The 22,986-nt window shown below is 47.5% G+C and overlaps 1 protein-coding gene across 2 annotated transcripts in view; it reads right to left on the bottom strand.

The window, feature by feature from the left end:
* The window catches only part of Eag (potassium voltage-gated channel protein ether a go-go), a 160,408-nt gene extending 141,345 nt beyond the window's left edge, over window positions 1-19,063 (bottom strand). For both annotated transcript variants that reach the window (XM_077680887.1, XM_077680888.1), the window contains exon 1: window positions 18,527-19,063. In XM_077680887.1, coding sequence (XP_077537013.1) covers window positions 18,527-18,605 — 79 coding nt within the window. In that variant the 5' untranslated portion in view covers window positions 18,606-19,063. The remainder of the gene's footprint in view (window positions 1-18,526) is intronic.
* Between the last annotated feature and the right edge of the window lie 3,923 nt (window positions 19,064-22,986).

Genomic DNA, 22,986 nt, shown 5'->3' with positions numbered 1-22,986 from the left:
TTATCTTCGTGTCGCAGGCACGCAGGCCAGAGGGGCGCGTCCTGTTATACAATTCTGCACCGCCTTTTGAAAAGCGGCTCGCCTGCCTGAAGGGACGTGGAACGTTGCAGGGACAACTTTTCGGCAAACACAACGCGTACGTTTTGGGCGTTGCGGATAGCATTTGCCTCAGTGGTTCACTGTGCTGCAGAAGATTTCTGCTTTGCGTTGAAGCTGCTGTGTAGGAACAAAGTGTAATTTGGTAGGCAGGTTTTATGTGAAGGGTGTAATTGATTGTGGCCAGTTGCCATATTGCGCTATAACAGTGCCAGAAGAGGAATCGATTAAGGTAAATAAAAGGAGAGCATGCTCGTGTTCTCGAGAGAAGCGCGTGCTCTCGAGCTACTTGGCAGCATCGCGCTTTGCACTGATTCAGGGAGCGTATAAAGTAAACATTGCTTTTTTGGACTTATTCTGAAACTCAGTAATGGCAAGTCCCAGTGGTGAAGACGCCAGTGTACAACTAGTCGTGAGGTCAAGACTGCACGGATAGTGTGCGTGACGACGACGTGTATACGACCCCAAGTCATCACAATCTCCAATGAACACACCTCCATCCCCCAAACAGCTTAGTCCTCAGCTGTCGCTTCGGATATGAAAGTTTTTTTTTTTTCACTACAACTTGACTCAACGGAAACAAGATTAGCGCCTCAGTTATCTCAAGCGCTTCAAGAAGTCCTTCGACTGTCGACAAACATCTTTGGGGCGCACGACGATTGTCTGTCACTAGGCAAAATACCGGCTCTTACGAATAAGTGTGGCGGTTGCTCTATCACATGTCCCTTGCGTTGTGTTCGCCATGTTCTTGACGAGCTTGTCAGTGACATGCTGAAACGTTGTGTCATTCGGCCCTCCACAAGCCCTTTGGTCTCTTTGCGCCTGTGAACAGGAAAGATGGGTCGATCGGGTTTGGCGTGGACTAGCGGCGATTAAATAAGATCCCTCCTAAAGACGTCTTCCCCCGCTGCCTCCAATCGATGAGGCGCTCGATTGCTTTCAGGGGATCGAGTTGTTTTTTCTTTCTCAGCTCTATAGGATCTGGATATTAACATGTTGCCGTTGACGGAGTCTGGGCAACTTAAAGCGGCTATTATCACGCCCAACTGCCTTCATGAGTTGAATCTTATTCTCTTTGGTTACATTGCAGCTTATGATGGACAACGTCTTGTGTGAACCCAACTTCCGTGCGTGTTCGTGCAACCTAATCGACATCGTCGTTTTTTCCTCTTGATTTGCACAACGCACCTCGTCCGACCGAGCCCTGTTTTTTCTCCTCGAATGGCCTACATTTGAATCTGACGAAGTGTCGCTTTGATGCCCGCAAGCTTACCATTTTGAGTTATAATGTACCCAACAAGGGGCCCTTTCCCACCAAGCCAGGCTTTTCAAACACTAATAACAGTGAAACATCCCCGCATCTCTATCAAGCTTTACTTCTACTTCCGCCGATGCATGCGCAACTTTGCCTCCGTTATTGCATCTTTGACGCAACTTCTCAGTTAAAGTAAGAAAGATGTGGACTAACGCCTACTTCTGGAAATGCTCTTTTGACTCTACTCCACCTCCTTAAATCCCCGCTTACACTGCATTGTTTCAACCTAAACGCAGCCCTTCAAGTTCACATCGTAGAAAGTAGTGCGGACCCGGACGCTGCTATTGTACAACGCATATCTGGATTCGACGAATACGTTGTTGCAAACTCGAGCCACAACTTGATGAAAGCGGAGTCCTAGCAGTACCCGCCGCGGTGGCTCAGTGGCTAAGGCGTCGTACCTCTAGGCACAGGGACGCGGGTTTAATTCCCGGCCGCGGCGACCGCTTTTCTGGTGCAAATGAAAAGCGAAAACGCCCGTGTGTACGAGATCTCGGCGCATGTTAAAGATCCCCGGGTGGCCAAAATTAATCCGGAGCCCTGCACTACGGCGCCCCTCATCGCCTGTGTAGCGTCGGTGCGTTAAACTCTACTGTCAAGCAATCAGTCCAAGTACTCCTTTAGCAAAAAGGAATGCCACGCGATTGTTTGAGGAATCGACCAATATTGTTCCTAGCTTTGCGGTAGTCCGTTCGACGTCGTCACAGGCCGTCATGCCTTAGTGTTGTCGCCACTCAAAAGCCCGTCCGCTCCCCCTCCCATTTGGCTGTACGCCCTCGAGAGGGTAACGTCAGTTGGTGGCGAGGGTGCAAGCCCACGAACGCAGATGCTCTTTTACATTCTGCCATAGCAGGGGACAGGGATTATTCACCACGTTTGATGTAGCATGGCGCCACTATAAATGTACGGCACCTCTACCAAGCAGCAGAAAGATCCCTGGAATCAATTCCATCGGAGAATTTCTTACGAGCCCGCCGTGTGCTGTGCAACCATGGCCTTTAAAGCCACAGATAACTGCTGCTGTCAAGCTCTTGCGCTCACGCTGACTCCCAACGTTCCCACGTTGGAGTACTTGAGGCTTAGCGGCTTCTAAGCCGACGCGGCTATTGATGGGACATGTACACCTGCGTCCACGTTCATTCGCTCGTGCTTAGAATGTCAGCGCGGGAAGTTTCCATCAAAGCACCTCACTGGGCCTCTACAGGCCCTCCCATGCCCGGCACGCACTCTTGATCGGGTTGGAATCGACCCGTACTGGCCACTTCCGAGCACATCTGTTAGCAACGTTTGGTTAACTGCCGCTGTTGATCACCTTAGTCGCTACGTAGAAACTGCTGCACTGCTCCGGCTCACGACGTCACCTTTTTTTCTTTTTCCTTGTTTTGTCCCTTGTCGCGGTGAAACCAGGGGGCTACGGGGTAACCGTACGTCTGCTTCCTACCATTCGCAGATGAAGGATTCAACAAAACGGTTTAATCGCACTATCGCCATGGTGTTGGGATTAAATTTCACTCATGGATATTCACCAACTAGCTCGTCTCTCCATTTTTCTTCAGTTTATTTCTTGTTCCGCGAGCTCTTTTTCTTTGCTAAAAAAATGGTTGTTGGGTCGAGGTGCTTCCGATTTTATTAAAACTTTCAGTTGATAGTAAGCACTGGTCTTGTTTCCCTTTCTTGTCTCTGTGTCAGTTTGCGCTTAAGTTTGAGTCATAGATACCCAATGTGCTTGCCATGTAGTACATTTCATAGAACCACACTAACTGAGACCACATTCACCATTTTGTAACATACGCTTACGACGCAGCTACGCAGGTGACCACATACTTTCACCCTTTTTTCCACTATACAGAGCAGCTTATCTGAATAATTTCAGACTGGCGAGCCTTAACGCAAGTAGGGGAGCCATCCACCTTCCCACTCCGGTAGAACTCTTTCTTGCTTGTGCTCAACGGAATCAGGTGAATATTGCGCTCCTCACAAGAATAAAATCACAGGCGGCTGCAAAATATGACCCTATTTTCGCGCGTATAACCCGCACCAAGGATGGGAAATTTTCAGGGATGAAGTAGAGGTGCGGATTATATGCGAGGTATTTCATTTGGCGCAGCTTCGCCGCAATTCGCGTTGGGTTGTGATGCCCCTACAGCAGTAATAACGACTAAGCCACTGCAATCTCATTGACAGTGCTTATTTTGAGCGCACAGCTCAACAACATACCAACACCCGCCGCGGTGGCTCAGTGGCTAAGGCGTTGCGCTGCTGAGCACGAGGTCGCGGGTTCGATTCCCGGCCACGGCGGCTGCTTTTCTGATGGAGGCGAAAAGCAAAAACGCCCGTGTGTACGAGATTTCTGCGCACGTTGAAGATCCCCAGGTGGTCAAAATTAATCCGGAGCCCTCCACTACGGCGCGCCTCATCGCCTGCGTTGCGTCGGCGCGTTAAACCCTACAATCAACCAATCAACAATATACCAACCAGAAAAAATGTATGCGGCAAGTCATCTAGTGACGTAGTCAGCTAAAGTTCTTTTGCATAAACAAATATGTAATATTGCTTGAGTAGTAGCTTTGGTCAACCTTTTTATGTATAAAAATGCGGGGATATTCTTTTTATTCGTCGACGGAAAGTGAAGGGGGGGGGGTATATGTAGCGGTGGGTTATACTCACACAAAAAAGGGTAGTTACATTATCGTCTGTACTAAGCTTGGGGTGCTTAAATCACTTCTTGTGCTGTCATCAAGATGCAAGGATGCACGTCGATGCCGCAGGCAGCACGGGCATCGCAGGCAGCAACGAAAAAACCTGTTATTTTTGTCCTCTGTACCAACTCAGTTATCACCTACAGACGATGGCATGAACGTTGGGTAAAGGGTAGAAGGGTAAAGGGAACGTTAGGTAAAGCGACAAGGCTATCCTAAATATCGAGCTTGCGAAGCTCAACGCAAATGCGAAGCTTACCTTTACAAACCTCTGTTATCTTTGGCAGCGATTGATTTTTTGTTGGTGTCTTTTTTTAACCGCCATTTTACATCGAAGCTGTATTTAGCTACCCTCAGGTGGTAGTCGCTGTCCATCAGCCTACGCGTCCCATCCACACGAAAAAGATTTCGTCTCCAGTATCTCGCGCATGCGCTGTAGCTCCAAATCTAATGTAGGTTTTTTGGAAAACATCACACTGACAGTGGCCGATAAGACGATTTTATCATTACACCAAGTTTCCTTTACGTGCAATGATTAGTTCTCAGTGAAGTAGTAAACGTTACAGAATTCACCTCTTCTGTCAATACACAACCGTTTACGGAGGAATTATAGTTACAAAAAAGCATCTGTAAATCTTGTTTTATCGAGACTATCGCGAAACAACTTATATGATAATTGGCCGCTCAAGCGCCTCAAATATTACGCCGGCTTTCATTTACTTGTAACAGCTGTGTAGTTTGCGGTGAAGTTTTAAATAATGAGGTGTTCCCGTCTCCTGTCAATACATGGCCTCGTAACGGAGGGAAATAGACAGCCCCACGTGCGTCCACTAGAATAAAACTCTAGTCCTTCAAAGTTTCGTTCAGCTAATTAACTAGGAAGTGTGTCCAATCGCAAGTTACAAACAAACGTGTTTTATGTCCAGCACTTCTAGGACTGCGCCCCGGTCAACGCGTATCACCGCTCGTGTCGGAGCTCACTTACACCTCATCTATCCCACAATTATACCTCATATAATTGGGTTACCCATTGGGTTAAAACGCAGCACATCTTCATTGCTCGTCTTTCTTCACATGGAGGAAGGGCTGATTAAGTTTTTTTTTTTGCTGTAGCTATCGACAGCTATTGGTTGTGAGGCGAACGACGTCGACTGCTCAACGCGTCCTCGCCAGTCACGAGGCCGGGCTGTAAAGGGTGCTTCCCCGCCAGTACACTCATGCTGCGGTGAAAGCAACAAAACGTAGTTATCAACGAGGGAAACTTGTACAGCGTCAGCTGTAACAGAATCAGTTAAGGATAATTGAAATTTTAGACTTGAGGGAGCAGGAGCTGTAAAGTCATTTTAACGCTGAATCATTATATGACATTGGTGTAGTCGTTTCAGGAGCTTTTAGGCAAAGAGATGGGCGCAAGCCCCGCTTTCTAATTGTTGCATTTACATCTTGCATTACTGCAGCATTACATATTCGCAGCTCTTGTATTTTGATCACGTTGTCATGCTTCTCCTCAGCTTGTCTCAATTTACTGTTGCGTATTTGTTGGTGTTCTGTGCTGCTAGCCTAGTCGAAACAGCAAAAAGTCGTGTTTCGTCTTTCTCTGCCCACAGACTCGTAAATCCCCCAAAACAGTAGAATTTTCTCTCTTATTTGGCTTTTCATAATATTTTTTTTTCTAATTGTTTACCCACGGGCTAAGGCATAAGCCATGTGCTAACAATCACCTTTGCGCTTTAAATGTGTCGCCAGATAAACGCAAAGCCAATAAAAGCCCTTTCTCAACGGAAATTGACGGCCGAGCATCTGGAGCCATTTGAGACGGTGGGCGGATGGAGGATGTAGTTGGCGACGCCGTCTTATGCGAATGGGGATGGTGTGTCTGGTGGCGGCACAATGTTCGCTTTTGAAACAGAGCCCGGGTCCCGCCAATTGGCAGGCGGCCAAGATGGAAATTTCGCCACCTTTCCCAGACGTCCTCTAAGAGCGAATGGGCGTACCAGTGCACGCTTGGGAAACCTGACCTGAGCCTGTGCGGCTCGGCAGATGTCTGGGGAAGCGCCAAGCCGGGAAGAGGCCAATGTGTCAATGGATGTGCCGAAAGGAGGGGAAAGTTAAGGGACATTTAAAGGGTGCCGGGAGGCGCGTCGAACGCCATAAACTGGCCTCTCCGCCTAGCATTAACTCGTTTGTAGCTCAAGCCTTTCTCAACGTCTGCTAATGACGCAGTGATTGTACATACAGAGCGGCTGAGGAGCTCCGACCGTTCACAAGTCTTAACGTGAACCGCGTGTAGGAGTAGTTTAAGTGGGGGACAACCTTGGAAGCTCACTCATGCGACTATACCCGTCAGTCTAGATAATGGACGTCATCTAATGACGTAACTATACTCCTCTGCTGCGTTATGATTTATGTCTTCGTTTTTGAGCAAAACCCCATTATATCGATGTTTCCGCCAGACTTATAACAATCACATCTGCCCCAATTACTCTTTGGGAAGTTTGCCATTCACAGAAATATGCATAGACTGAAAATATGCTATAGGATGTAGGGAAATTATTTTGGCAAAAGAAAAGTTCCCTGAAGGCCTAAAGTTTCCGAGTAAATCCTTATTAGGCAGCAGTTGTGCGCGAGAAGTTCATAACATGCTTGACGGACGAATTAATTGCTTGATTATGAGGTTTAACGCGCCGACGTTACACAGGTGATGAGGCGTGCCGTATACGATGGCTCCGGATTAAAAATCTGCAACGTGCGCCGAAATCTCGAACACTCGGGCGTTTCCGCTTTCCACCTCCGCCAGAAAAGCGGCCGCCACTGCCTGGAATCCAACTTGGGCTTCGCAGCAAAATGCCTTAGCCACTGAGCCACCACTGCGGGGTTTTTCGAAACATGCTGTTATAAAAGGAGATTTACCTGCCGTAATAACAACCGAATCCTTTTTTTTTTTGTTCTTTTCAATCCAGCGCCCGCGACATTTTCAAGTACTAGAGTACGGTGGACCAGCGTCACAAGGACTCTAAGGGAAGAGTGCTGTGTTTATAAGAGGGAGGCTTCCGCCGACGTAGCCCTGTCAACAAAGGAGCCAAGCTCGGCGCGAGAGAAGCCGACAGATCGCGCTGCCGCACTGCGCGTAATCCGTGCAGACCAGGACGCTCTCTATCCGTCGGGGATTGAGCGCTAATCCCCGGCGCGCTGGAGGACTTCTCCGCGCTGCTTTGCCGGCCAGAAACAACATCGCTACGCAGCGTAAGCGCCGGCTTGCTCTCACCGGAGCGGAAAACAGTTTTAGAATGAATAATAAAAAGGGGAAGGAGGGCAGGGATGAAAAGCCGTAGAGGAGGGAGCTTTCGTGCGATGTAAAGATGGCTAACGTGTACAGCTCTGTCCAGCTGTTTCATTCCGACCACAATTATTGACCGCCTAAATGTGTAGTTTTATCACCTTGTTTTGTTTTATGTTTGTTTATTGCCTCATTTCACGAAAGCACATGAAGTCAATGAGGTTGTTAGTGGAAACATAATGGATTTTCAGACTGTCTATATTTCTGTGAATGACAAACTTCCAGGAGAGTAATTGGGGCCGATGTGATTGTTATAAGTGAGGCGGAAACATCGATGTCATCGTGTGTTGCTCAAAAGCGAATACATAAATCACAACGTAGCAAATGAGTATAGTTACGTCATTAGATGACGTCCATTATCTCGACTGACGGGTATAGTCGCATGAGTGAGCTTCCAAGGTTGTTCCCAACTTAAACTACTGCTACACGCTCTTCAAGTTAAGACTTGTGAACGGTCGGAGCTCCTTAGCCGCTTTGTATCTTCAATCGCTGCGTCATTAGCAGACGTTGAGAAAGGCTTGAGCTACAAACGAGTTAATGCTGGGCGGAGAGGCCAGTTTATGGCGTTCGATGCACCTTCCTGCACCCTTTAAGAGTCCCTTAATTTTCCCCCCTTTCGGGACTTGCATTGACGCATTGGCCTCTTCCCGGCTTGGCGCTTCCCCCGACATCTGCCGGGCCCGCTTGCTAGTTTATCTCTTCCGGTGCGCAGGTTTGAGCTGAGACAGGTGACAATGCACGGGCAACCCACCCAAAACGCACTGCAGGGTGGTAAAATTTCTCTAATAGTTATGATGATCGTTAGTGAAGGCGAAAAAATTAAAACGCTTTTTATGATCTAAATCGAACTTGGGCCCCTCGAATTCTGAATACGTCTATCTTACTGTGCCATTCCGTCACTTCTTTTTTGCCAGCCTTCGACATTACGTAGCGATGGGCACACAAAAGATGTACAAAATCACAAGTACGGCTACCAGCCTGACTTATGTTGGTATTGTCGTTTAAACTGAGGAAGTAGTTAAGATTTGGAGAAGGTTGCATGGAAGTGCAAAGTTACACACAAAAATCATGCATCCCTTCGTCTAGCGACGACGATGGTTGAACACGAAGCTTTCTTCGTGCGAAATCAAATTCTTTTTAACACGCTCAAGCGTTATTCTTTCCGGGACTGCATTATTTCGTGGATTAATAATTTCTTGTCGAGTAAAAAATTGTTTTGTTCACAGCAAGGCCTGTCCTATCCGATATACAGCCAAACCCGAGGCGTTCATCAGAGCTCTGTTCGGTCTCCTGTGCTAAGTTAATATTTTAATGAATTAGATCCTGATAACCCTAGACGTTCACGTGTACGGTTGCGCGAATGATGTTGGTTTTTAACCTTAGTCATGGGTATTCCCACGATGTATCTGCGTCTGCACTCCTATTTAAGCGCCTTAGAGGCTTAGCTGGATGGTCTCCGCTTGAACCTAAATGTGAGTAAATGTGCTCTACTTCACTTTCCAAAGTATAGATCAATAACCTCGGGACAGCACAACAGTTTGGGATAGGTGGCGAGGCAATGGAAGTGGTAAGCGAATATATCTACTTAGGTTAAGTTGTGAACCCGAATCCCAACCATGAGGCAGAGATAATTAGAAGGATAAGAATAGGGTGGAGTGCATACGGCATACATTCTCAGATAATGAATGGCAGTCTACCATTGTCCCTGAAGGAGAAAGTGTGTGACAGCTGCATCTTACCGGTACTCACCTACGGGGCAGAAACTTGAAGGCTCACTAAGAGGGTTCAACTTAAATTGAAGACGACTCAGCGCGCAATGGAACGGAATATGATAGGTGTAAAATTAAGGGACAAGAAGAGAGCGGAGTGGAAAGGGAACAAACGCGTGTAAAGGACATATTAGTAGACATTAAGAAGAAGAAATGGACGTGGGCAGGGCATGTAATGCGAAGACAAGATAACCGTACGTCATTAAAGGCAACAGAGCGGATTCCTAGAGAAGGCAAGCGTTGTAGGGGGCAGCAGAAAGTTAGATGGGCAGATGAGATCAAGAAGTTTGCGGGAATAAATTGGTCACAGTTAGCACAGAACCGGAATAATTGGAGATTAATAGGAAAGGCCTTTGCACTGCAGTGGGCGTATATAGGCTGGTGTTGATGATGATGATGACTTCCCTTTGCAGTAAGCGGGCCGATTTTTATTTGCCGTCAAAAGGTAATTTCTCGGGTCAATTCCATTCAATATATTGGAATGTTATGCGAACATGCTTTCAAATGGCATCCACACATCGATATAATTACGACATAAGGGGCTAGGGCTGGCTCATTCTTGAGAAGCTTAAGTCACAAGAGATAGGGCATGCATGGTGACACACTACCAGTGACTTGCAGAATCCGTGTGCCTCCAATTTTAGGATTTGGATGGGCGCTCTTCTCCAGAGCCCCCCACTGCAAGCTTCGCTCGTTGATAATGCCCGAACGACAAGCTGTAAGACTATGTCTCGGTCTTCCTCGCTAATTAACGTTTTATACATGGAGATCCGAATTCCTCAGTTAGTCTCTGGCATGCATGCCATCACCGTAGTTGCATTCTTAAGAGTTATGGAATCGCCCATGTCCAGGTCACAAACAGCCTTCGTTACATGACCTTCGTTGTTCTTCGGTAGTCCATGGCCTTGATTCAAACAGGTACAGGCGGTCTGCTTACAGTCTCTACTTGAGCCATGCAATGTGGCCCTCTTGTCAGATTCCGTACCTAACAAATCCTCGCCCTTAGATATTGCTTTTGATGAAATTTTCTCCACGAATGCTAAATTATACCCTTTGAATGTTTTGATACGCCTCCTACAAGATCATCTGAACGGTGTCCCTTCTCGCGCGATTATTGCAACCGATGCCTCTGTTCGGTAGAAAGTAAGCATTAGTATTTTTTTCCTGGTCCAGATTGGGTATTTTCTATCACGTTGCCTAATCTTATTACTTCTTTCAAAGGAGAATTTCTCGCGATTGGCTTAGGCCTTGGTAAGCTTGATTCTTTTAAAACAAGAGGCAATAATTCTTACGGGTTCGTTTTCTGTTTGCTCTGGCCTTACTTCCACAACCTCATCTCCCCTACGTCGAGCTCTTGCTTTTGTTAGCACCTTCCCCCTGACGAGAACTTCGTGTGGTTTGGATGCCTGGATACGCAGGCATCTGACTTAATGAATCGGTGGATGCTCTGCCGGGAATGGCATTGGGCAGTCCAGTAGTGGAGGTTCTGCCGCCCATGAACCTCATCACTTCGGCTCGCTTTCGTAGATTGTGCCTAGTTCGCAGCATGCCTGATTTCGTTTACTCCGACTCAGAGCTCTAGAACCTCCGGTATTCATGGAAGTTCATTCGTGGTACTCATGGTCCGGCACTTGGAATATCGTACTCATGGTACATGGTACATTGACTCACGGTCCGGTACTCAAGGAAGTACTCATGGAAGTCGCGAGCTTGCCAATCACTCTCACGAGCTTTCGGTGTCGGGAGCCAAATTTAAATTATTACTTGCAACACCGCAAGCTGGCCCCTTCACCTCTATGTGCATTCTGCAACGAACCAGAAACGATTGATAATTTTTTTCCTGTCAACGGTTCTCCTCCATACGACGGAGGTACTTAGAAGTCCCACGCAGCAGACTGAGCCTCCCACTGTCTTTTCCGCTAATTTTATCGTCGAAGAGTGGTGAACGGAGACAAAGGATAGGTACGATACCTTTCAGGGTATCAGTAAGTATTACAGGAATAACAGGAGGGTGCTGGCACCGCCTCACCCCGAGTTGACTAGAGAACAAGCGTCCACGTTCAGACAGCTACAGACAGATCCATTAACGACCCCGGTGATTATGAAACATATCCAACCAGAACTCTACACGGACGACAAGTGTGTGTTGTGCAATAACTCCAGGGCAACAGCCGCCCATTTATTATGGGATTGTCAAGTGCGACCAGACGAAGCTTCAACCAGGGCCGACCTTCCGCCGTGGTTACAAGACGCCATACGCAGTTACGACAAGCACATTCAACTCTCAGCCGTCGAGCAGGTCCTAACGGTTCTCGAACGGCAGCGCCGGAGAGAAAGCTGCGGGCCGACGCCCTCCCTTCGGGGACAAGGGTGTCCACCCCCGTAGTGAGTAGCGAAAGTGCTGCTTAGTAGGATGCCACCAGGATCGACGAGTGGCTACGTCCGGGCGTAGTGGAGACATTACGCCTGTTGCCGGCGATCATTAAAGCCTCTTTCACTTCACTTCACTTCATCGTTCGGGAGGAGCGTGCAGTAATTCTGCCACCGGGATGATGATGATAATTATGATGATAATTATGATGAGAATACCCTCACAGTTTTTGGCACGTACCACAAGGGGGATTGGCCAGGGCTAATTCAATTGCTGAAATTCGCGAGGACCTCAAAATACTCTTTCCGTGCGGTACACTTCTTCATTCTGGAATCTAGTCGTTCGCCGTGCTAGCTGTCGTGTGGCCCTGTGGGAGTCTCCTTCCAAGACTACGCGCATTTTTGCACTGCTTCGCCTTCATTACATTCCCTCTTTGTTATACTTGCTTCCTACTTTCTTTACAATTGTTCTGTCTAACGTTTTACCTTTGTTTATTCTCTCCTCACTTTTATATCTCTCGGTGCCTGTTTTTTATTGCATTTCCACACTTAAATACTGATTTTTTTTTTCCCGAAAAACAGATATAGTTTCTCTCTCTAAAGCACCAATTTCCTGGCCAATCCACCTGAGTGAATGAGAGCCATCTGACTGGTACCACCGCCACCCCAAATGGCGAATGGTCAAAGTCAAAGCCGCGGCGATCAAAAGCCCAAACTGCGTGCCAGCCAAAGTCGAAGATCAACGAGCAAAATTCCAAACCGTCTGCGAGTCAAAGTCCAAACTCGGACGACAACAAAGAAATCCCTCACGAGAGAGCTTCGCGTTCGACCATCGTTGTCGTTATACGGAGGGGTGCATGTTCCTACGGGAAAAAAATTGACTGAAACTGAAGCTAAGCGCTGTGTGTCGTTCCTGTCCGCGTGTATTGGTATGGTTGTGGTGCTCTCACATCATCATGGCGTACCAACGCGACCAAACATCCACGCTATACAAGCTCGCCAATCGCAGATTGTATCAGGACATCCTGTTTTGCCGTGTTTGCTAGACCAAATTTTGTGAGGTGCATGTTTTTTACCCATAAATGTCCTTAGTGTTTTTAATAAAGTTCCTGCACTTTGTTTTGACCAAACCAAACGGGCGAGAAACGCTTACACAAGGTTATGATGCCGCGACATTAGGATTTGCGACTCATTATGTCCCAAATAGGAGTGTAGAAAAATAATGGGGCAACGGCTGCTCTCTCGACGCTTTCGGCATCTTCTGCGTTAATAAACAATCGCGACTGCTGCGAGCGGTGTATTTGTAATTATGGCGCTTTAATCTACCTATGTAGGGCCACCTGTTCTTGTTTTTGTTTAACATTTTGTGTGTATTTAACAGCGCACTACTTCTAGCGTAATGCCGTTATTTCGTGCCATCAGAAAACGCGTACAAATATCTAATTACACTAACTAAACTAGGCTTATGCTAATGCGACTGTATCACATCTCCTTACACCCGTATTTCTGCTCAGAGTCGTTTACCAGTGCGCACTGCGTTAGCGAAAAAGCAACAGACCAATCAGAAAAGGAGAAAACGAAGAACTGGTTCTTGGATCAGTGTCTAGTTAGACGTCTGATGTCAGCGTTAATTTCGAAGGATTGTCCAGAAGAAGCCCCAGGGACAGCACCTAACTCATGTCCGCGTAACGTTCGCTAAATTCGCCGCATGGTGGGTTGAAAAAAACACAGGAACCCAAACGGTAGGAGGAAATTCCGGGCCGTTGCCGACGGTTGTAAGTGGATAAGTGCCGGAAGAGAGAGGAGACTTTCGTTTATTCCAGCACTAATTCTGCGTGTTCTTAAGCATTTGCATCGCGTCGCGCACTAATAGGTTTGTGCCTAAAAGGGTTTCAGGACGTAGTGTTTCCCTCCGGATACGCTATAGCTAAGTGTCAGCGCAGAAATTTCGCCAACATGAATGCAGAGCTGCAGCTCCTTCGTTTCTTTGCATGCCTTTTTACGGATGCTCATAGTCACTTCGTGATGTGATCAGTTTATTGTTCTAAACGTATTTTAGGCTGATAAACAACTAAGCTGGGACTCGTGATTCGCTGCGGCGTTCGATTTTCATTCAAAAGCAAGCCATAGCACTACTAAGCAGGCATTCAGCACTAACTTATGCCTCATTTCACTATCTGATATCTGACACGCAACTGCGAAAAGTGTACGGGAGCGGTGTTTTATAAACGCCAGATCCCCAAGTCTGTTGAGGAACATGTGCGCGCAAAAAGTGCGCAGATTAGTCACGAGTATCATCCAATGCTGCACTCAAGTAGTCTGCGCCCGTTGGACGTCAAATAATCGTTCATCCAAGTAAAGCCACGCCTTGAGGCAGCTACGTTGTTCAGTTTGTGCGTTTTGAATTTAAAGCGTTTTTAATGTGGATGCGCTCGTTATTTTGGAGATTACACTTTTCCTACGGCCTTTATGCGGCTGCGGAGCCTTAGCACGAATTTCTGATTTTTTTTTTCAACGACAAATTTTCGTTATTTAACTTTGCTTAACATTTGCTCAATCGTATAACAATGGCGATTAGTGTTAGATGCAGGAAATTAAGAAGATTGTGCGTGCACCGAAGTGATTAAAATTTAGAAAAAATTCTGGCAATGCCAAACAACAACACATATCTGAAAACGGCACAACCCAGTGCGTCATAGATCTACTGAGTAACATGCGTGCAATGCGGTGACAGGTAAAACGTGCAAATTTATACTTTTGGAGGCATAGATAGGCAGAAGTAATTCTAAACGGCAAGTCACTCTGTTATGCATTTAAACACATTTTATCAATGTTACAGAAAATGGAGCAGCATGTGTTTGGTTAAAAACGTAGAACAAAAACTGCACGGCGATATGGGCATGTACAGCCATACAGGGTCCAGGTATGAGACTTTCTAACTAATCACCGCACAAGACTCCGGAACACTTAGGAAATATCGAAGTAAAAAAATTCTAGTTGCTGTCCTTACCGGGTACACTGTTTTGTATCAGCTTGCTGTAAAATATTTTGCGTTACAAGTAAAATAGATGTCTACGGATTAATTGAGCTCTAGTACAGGAGTCAAAATGTCATGCCTACACTTTACGAAAATATTGTCACTAGAAATAGCTAAGTCATGCCTTTCACGGATTAACAGGTGTATTTGAGCGACAGCTATTAAAGGTGCGCCTGACTTTCAGCACTGGTGGTGTCTGTCGACATGCGCCCATACCACCCATTTCACCGCTATCAACAACAAAAAAAAGGCGGTGAATATAACGGGGTCTTTTAACCGAAAAATACTGTAGAAGTACGCAGTGGTCATTGCACGCCTCAAACTATATACCTGGAGCAGAAAAGACCGGGTAGTTTGCGTGAAAAGTGTCTAGGAGCACGCACGAAAGTGTGGGACCTCGTGGAACATCGTGACGCGTGGAGTGAAAACAACAAAAGACATTTTTACGATACCTTGTCGTCTTGGTTTAGAAAATACCTCATCCTCATTATGTGCTGTGCACTGTCTAAATTAGCCAATCACTGAATAACAGGCTCGTGCTGCTGAACCCGAGGACGCGGGTTCGATGCTGCCCGCGGTGGACGCTTTTCAAGTGGGGGCGGAAAGCGAAAACGCCCTTGTGTCGAAATTTCGGCGCACGTTAAAAACCGCAGGTGGTAAAAATTAAGCTTTGAGCCCTCCAATACAGTGCGCGTCATAGCCCATGTGTAGCTTTGGGGCGCGAAACACCACAATAAATCGGATGATAGGTTCCGGGAACCTGAGAGAGCTTGGACCAAACTTTAATTTCAGAGACACCTTCGAGATTCATGCGGTGGTTCCCCTGACTCGGAGGAAGCTTTTGAAGAGGCTGGGAAAGGTACGGGACATTTCGCATGGCGTATGTGTTAGTTTCTCCTCACCAGAACTTGAGGTTGTAGAGACAGCGGTGGTTACAAAATCGGTTCAAACGGCTGAACTTGTCTGACGCAGCATAAGGATGCTCTCCCCTTCCCTCTCCTCACGACCTGTTCTTTCTTCGTTTTATTACTGTCATGTATTTCGCAAGCGGTGTCGCACGCTCGCACTAGGTTTTAAAGCATGGGTAGTTACATTCCCAGTTATCTTCGTTTAAGGGAAGCTTATATGGCTAGGGTTAACTGTATCTTTCATCTGTTTGAACAAAAACCCCCCAATACTCCACGTGTCTTTGAAGCGCGAGGCATTGGGAAATGGCCCGCTATTAGCACGCAGACACAACCAGTCACACACCGTCCAAACATAATATTGACCTCATGCTTATACGCCTCGTCACTTGTATACACATCTTGAGTGGATTAATTATCAATAGGCATCATTTCCAAAATTAAAACACTGCATAGACCTCAAGCTTCCGTAGAAATCACTTTCTAAATCAATAGAATCAAAATTAAGGTATTTCCTGCATGTATGCGTCTTGCCGCGGATTGCCGCCGTCAAAGCTCAAAAGAAATTAAATTTGGTTATACGTTTCCCGTAATTCCTCTGTCACCTCTAAGTCGTGTGCTAAGAGGTTTCGCTGCGGATCTGCCTCCATAGAGTGTAAAGAGTCGTGATTTTTTACGTCCTTTATTCTATAGGTACTGCTCCTTCATAAAACACAGGACACATTGCCCTTTCCTGCTAGCTTTCTTTCGCTCTTATATTTGTTTGAAGCAACAAAACTTTACTGTTGGTCATTTACGCATCAATCATCAGACGAGCGTCATGTTGGGACGGCTCATCTCAATGTCCCATCCCTTGATGTTGAAAATAGGATTGTTGAATATATGCTGGAATACTTGCGCCACTAAGGCCGTACAAAAATGAATGGAGACGAGGAAACACAATACAATTGTACCAACTATCCCATGTATGTACCAACTATGAAACTATGCAACTAGCCTAAAGAAGTACCATGTACCAGCTAGCCCGAAGAAGTGCACACATACTGTTCAGTGAAAAGCGACGGACGCGAATGAAAGACAGCTTACATGCGTTTCCGTGCGTACGTGCGTATGAATAGCGGCATGTTTCTTCTCGTTGTTCGTCCTTTTAAAACGAAAGTGATTTATTCCGGAATACACAAACATTTGAGTGACGTCATATCTATCACAGAAATGACGCCAGTACAACGAAGCAAACGCCTTGTAAAGAGTGCACCCCTGCACACAGGGTCTCTTTGCGGGGAAGAAACCTTTAGAAGCAAAGAGTACGTTATACTTAGGGTTGTTCGTTTTCGGGTTCTATATTTTAAAACGAATTTTTTTTATGCCGGGATACACCAAGATTTCTCCCGCGTCATATCCGTCACGGAAATGACGTCAGTACACCTTTGCCGAAGCGGCCCGCCAGAAGGACGTCGCTCGCAAGGAACACCCACAATAGAGCCGCAGACCCGCAAACCACGCTTAGCTGCAGATTTCGCTGCACTTCACGTTTGCGTTTTATTGATTCCTATCACAGAGGGATCAACTATATTTTTCCCGCTAAAACAATCCGTCATTAATCTTAGCGTTTTGCGCCTTGCTTGGTACCGACCTGGCCGTGTTTTGTATGTAATTGTTATACATGGTCAAAGTATTTTCGACGGGCTGGTTCCGAATGAATGCTCTGCGTCAAGAAAACAGATACAATTCTTCCTCAGCGAGGCTGTCTTGCGCCACATTCTGCCCGAAATTGCGCGCGTCTTTCGGGTAGCGTCGACAGCGAATCCCACGAGCTCGCCCTAGACATTGCAAAATGGGCTGTATCTAGGTATTTCGGAAAATATAGGCATTTTGGAAAAAAATATCCGGAAATTTTCCACTAGGACGGCGCTATATCGTAACGCAGAGTTTCGTTTACTTGCCACAAATAGTTCCCGGTGAAGTTGTAAACGTTTAAGGCTTCCGGTATGCTCTCAATTCACGGCCATCTACGGAGGCAGTATGGTTGCAGAAAACGGCTTTGACTCATGCTTTATCGAAACAATCCTGTAACAATAATTCTAAAAAAGTTTTGCGTATGTGTCGTTATTAGATCAATATAGTAAGTTCTCATTTACAATTCAGTATCGTTATCCACCCATACAGCGTCGCTGGTCATAAATCTTCACAGTAGTATAGAATGGCTCTTGATTTTTTTCTGCGCAAAGGTCGGGAGTCGCTGAGCGGAAGGCCTTCAAGGTTGTCGCTAATTTGCCGGCCGACTCCCTGCACCTATGCCTGTACCGCTACAGTGCCGCAAAAGTGTAGGCGCGCCCACTGCGCCAGTGGCGAGAGAGCTGCCCGTCGATCGACGGACCCTGCCGACCAGCCACACGGTGCCGCCGAGGGGTGCGACAAGCGCGAGACTCGGGGCCAAGTTGTCGAAACCGCGATTTCTTTTTGTTCGGGCCGAGAATTAGCAGGTGGCAACACGGAAACCACGATTGAAACAAGCCCAGGAAAGCCAGTACAAGGACGCCTTGTCGTGGGAGGAAAGGTCACTTCGAAGATCAGCCGTCCCGCCGTGCTTTGTACTGAACCAGCCCCGTTTGCTAAAAGGAAGTTATCATCTTCATGGTGATGCAAAACCGCGATAATCGCATTAAAATGCCCCTAATACTGTTGCCCGTAAATGAAGACGTGAGTAAAACTTTAACCATTGAATGGCAGTGAACTTGTACGTCCGTCGGCCCCACATCGCGATGTGAATTATGAACGCGCGACCAAACAGAAGCTCGTGTCTCGGCGCGAAGAATGGTAAGACCATAGGTGTACTTACTAGTTCATTCTTACCAAAGAATACAAGATGAGCTACGCGAGTAGGTAATAATCCCGGCAACAATTCACAGACTCCTGTGATTTGAAGTCCACTCTAGTAACAACGTGCGCGTGAATGCGAGAGCCGCGGCAGCAGCCGGAGAGTGGAGCAAGCACTTACGCAGCGAGTTGTAGCGTCGGATGATGTTCTCGAGGAAGGTGTTTTGGGGGGCCACCAGGCCCCTTCGGCCCCCGGGCATGCCGCCGGGCCGACAAGCCGGGGCCGCTAAGCCCGCCGTTCAGCCGAGGTGCGAGCACAACCCGAGAGATGCACGACGGCGCCGCGCGACCACGACGACCAAGTCCTCGGCCAGGCGACGCTCATCGCCGCCGCAGCAGCAGCAGCAGTACGTCCCGGCGCGGCGGCACCGCCGACGACGACGAAACCATGTCTACGCCGTCAACGACGTCCGTCAACGGCGTCCCCGAAAATCGGCCACGCACTCGGGGAAGCACGCGACGACGCTGGACTCCGGCGCCGTAACCTCCGGCTAGCAGCAGCATGTCGCCAGCGGCAGCAGCAGCGAGCAGTCCTCATGTCGTCTGCACGGCTCTGGCGCGCCGCTGTCTGCTTCTCCGGGCTGCTCCGCGGTTCGGCGGCTCGGCCGTCTCGGCGACATGAGTCGATGCGCCACGGTGCCGGCGAACCCGGGCTCTGCGCTCGATTTCTTCCGCCGCGGTCCGAAGCTTTTTTCGCCCCGGGCCGGCCGCCGCAGCAGCACCGGCTAGCCCGCCAAACTCCGTTGCCACGGGAGACGGCACGCTGGCTGGACTGTCCGCTGTCGATTCGTCGATGATGTCGGCCAGCGCTGGCGCCGCGTAGCGCCCGCGTCGGCAGACAAAGCGCGCGAAACGCGACGGCGAAACGCAGCGGAAAAGTGGTCGGCTCGAAAACGTCCTCTTGTGAGGCGACAAAGTTCGCCCCATGTGAACCGAAAGTGGGTTTAACCTTATATGCGCGACGCATAGACAGACTACAACACTCACTGCAGACTCATGACACTGCACTCGTTTCGTTTTCTTATTGGCTCACTGCTCAGTTGGAGGGATCCAGAAAGGGAAGCAAGGAAGAAATCAGTATTTATGCAGAGAGGCGTTCTGTGTGGCTCGTGTAAACCCCGTAAAGCCTGGACCTCATTTAAAGCCTGGAGGCCCGTAGCTCTCGTAGCTTTGTAGCTCTCCGTAGCCTTGTACCCCAGTCCAATGAGGGTATATCTAGTCAATGCATAAAGGTGGGCTAGTTGGGTCGAACTGTCAAGCATGGTTATCGGGTGCGGTATATACGGGACAACAAAGAAGAGACCACACAGGACTACGGCTGGTCCTAGAAAGAAATTATATCTAGAGTTATACCTAGAAAGAAATTATAGTTTAGTCGGATGCTAAAAGGGCTCTAGCATAATGTTGAGTTTCATTACTTGCTACAATTTGTCACTTCACCGAGGAGTTGTAAACAGTCCTCAGTTGCCTTCTGCTGTAAATACACGGGCTTCTACGGGAGGAGCAAGGTTACAAAAAGCGGCTGTGACTCGTGTTTTATCGGAATCGGGCCGAAAGAATTTACGTAATCTTGAATCACTCCAAAGACTGCATACGCACCGGAATCTTCAGAGATACGTATTGAAACAGATATAAAGCATTCAGCCTAAGACAAAAAATTACCGCCCCTTCCTACGGAAAGTTGAGAGAAGCGCAGAAGCTACAAACGCGCCCAACCTTCGCTGAAAGTGCATCCAATCAACCCTCAAACCTTCAAACTCCCACATCGCAAACAAAGAACGATCCCACGCGACAATTTTTCGCTCACTTAGTAAACGAATCTACGGACGATCTAAATGTATACCAATTCGTTACTTATGAGGTAAAGGTGTACCGTAGTACTCCTTCTCCATGATGGATGCGTGTATTGTCTTATCTAGAACCGTTCCGTTTTCGCGATTTTCAAGAAACTGTTTTGACACACTGGCAGCCCGGTTTCACGCTCGTACCGTGAGTCCATGGATCTTATCAGCAATTTTTGGTCGATTGCCCGGTCTATGAGGAAATGCATTATTTTCTGACAGGACGCCATCGGTCCCACTAAAAAAGAAAAACAAACAATACAAGATGTCATGCAACCAGAAATGAAACCCAACAAAATGGAAAAAACATAAATACAGGCTATTTGAGGTTTGTGGAAGAATTATCAACAGGAATATTTTTGGCAAAGGGTCACTCCTATAAGTTGTATTCATTGAAAGGTTTAGATGTCAATTTCTTCGCTTGGCAACACTGGAAACGGCCACGAACATGGTCGATGCGCCACGGACATGGCGCGGCTTGTGCCACAGCGCCAGCACGCCGAAGAAAAAACAATACCGGTGTGCGTCGTCTGCTCCGTTTCAACCCGATTCTAAACGGTACTGTCAACAGAGATGTTACTACTCTCTCACATTTAGACTCGAGGCATTACTCTGTGTTCGGTGGGGTAGAGTTTCGAACGTCCAACACAAATGATGCGCTTAGCACGGACAAGTGATTGATTGTAGGGTTCAACGCGCCGACGCAACTCAGGCGAAGAGGCGCGCCGTAGTGGAGGGCTCCGGATTAATTTTGACCACCTGCGGATCTTTATCGTGCGCGGAAATCTTGTACACACGGGCGTTTTTGCTTTTCGAACCTGCGACCTCGTGCTCAGCAACGCAACGCCTTAGACACTGAGCCACCGCGGCGGGTAGCACGGACAAGTACCGCCATCCCGCGGAGCCCGACGTAACCAGTGGCGGAGCACTCACAAGGCTGCCTACATGCGTGCCTCGCCACTGAATACAAACTATAGCTAAGCACGATGTTTTTAGTTAGTGACACTTCTGAGTAAATGAAACGAACAGCATGGTTTTGCGAGGATTCAATATTTGATATGATGCATGTTTGATGACGGTCCTAATAGCGCAGGCGTATTGTATTTCAGAGTGAATTAAAGCGGCAATCTTTAGTAGAGTAAAACTTGCGCATGTTGGTGCATATTTAATAACAGGGAAACATCGCTAAGACGAGGACAAGGAAACACCAGAAAAGAGCGAAAAGACGACGAGAAGAAGGGAGACACGTATCACGCCTCGTCTCCCTCCTTTTCTTGTCCTCTTATTTGCGCTGTTGCACTGTTATTTAAAGTGACGGAAACAATCTTTATTAGCTATGACCGAGCCTGTTTTAGTTTTTGTTTTAGTAAAGCAAGATACCGGTTAGCGGATGCAAGGACGAGTTCCGTATGACGGTACCATGTTAGATCTGATTGAAAGTGAAGGCCGGGGTACTTTTTTAATTGCGATAGCATGCCGTTTGGCATAAGGTTCTACAGGTACAAGTTGGCACCCGTTTCCCGGAGGCAGTCCAGAAGACAGCGGTGGTGGGGCCTCCACAGCCATCTCTGAAGATCGGGGGTCTCCCAGGATGCAGGCCAGTCCCGCGAAGGTGTCGGGATCCCGCTGCACTCAGGGAAGGGCACGTTCATAGCAGGTGGATGGTGTCAGCGTCTTCGGAAGGAGCCGTACAGAAGGGGCAGTTCGTTGTAAACGGAGCATGGTATCGCGGTGGCCACGCCCGGGTTACCGCAGGAGAGAGGGCCACCCCAACTCGAAATCTACGCAGCAGGACCAGCACCTCCTCCCAGCGAGCAAGTCCACTGGGAAGGTCTGTTCCACACGGTGGAACGAGAGCGCGGGCGGCGCGACGCAGGTCTTCCTCTAGTTGGAGAAATTGGTCATGTGGGTCAGTTGTCAGCAAGGGCAGGGGCCGTGGAACCGACACTTGTAAGTAGATGTGAACCCGTGTATCATTTTTTCAATCAGTAATAACTACAAAACGGATAGTACCGTTAGTAAAAGACACATTCATACTTTTAAAAACGTTTAACCACATAAGCCAAGTTGAGCACGAGAGAATAACAGTGTTAAGGTCATATTGCCAGGTTAAGTGGCCACAATCGGAGGAAACCTTACGGCATACTGCGCAGTCGTCCGCGAGCAGTCGAACAAGGGAAAATGCAGAGTTATGTAGGTGATTGATATAGGCGAGGAACAGTAGACGGCCAAGAACACTTCCTTTGGGAACACCAGAGGTCACCACAAGAGGAAAATAATTGATATTCATACTAATAACATCATTCTTAATAACAAAACCAAAGTTGTTGAGAAACACACCGGTATCGGGTTCTCGTGCTTTGAGTTGGGAGGCGCATGTTAAATACGTTGCTAATACACCCTGTTCAGTGACCGGATCTCATTTCTGTGGTCGTATTATCGTGCTAGTTAATGTAGAGCTAAAGATATATATCATGCTTTGTTTGCCTCGCCTATCTGCAGTTGCGTTTCAGTGTGGTGAGAGATTAGTCAACCAATTAATAAAATATTTTTGTCTGCAAAAAAGAACACTACCGCACACAGCAAAAGCTGGCGGACTATTTCCCACTAGAAATTTATTTGTGAATTTCTAAACCATTTAATTTGCATGCTATTGCATATCTCATATGTTGTAGTCAATTTACAATCTGGAAGCGATGCTTAACACTCTTAAAACTTTTAGCCTCTTTTAGGTGTCACG

The sequence above is a fragment of the Haemaphysalis longicornis genome, unplaced genomic scaffold, assembly GCF_048455015.1.
Source record: "Haemaphysalis longicornis isolate Haplotype H1 unplaced genomic scaffold, Haemaphysalis longicornis Haplotype H1 scaffold_8, whole genome shotgun sequence".
Taxonomy (NCBI): domain Eukaryota; kingdom Metazoa; phylum Arthropoda; class Arachnida; order Ixodida; family Ixodidae; genus Haemaphysalis; species Haemaphysalis longicornis.
Note: the sequence above shows the minus strand (reverse complement) of the source record. Positions and strands in the feature narration are given on the sequence as shown.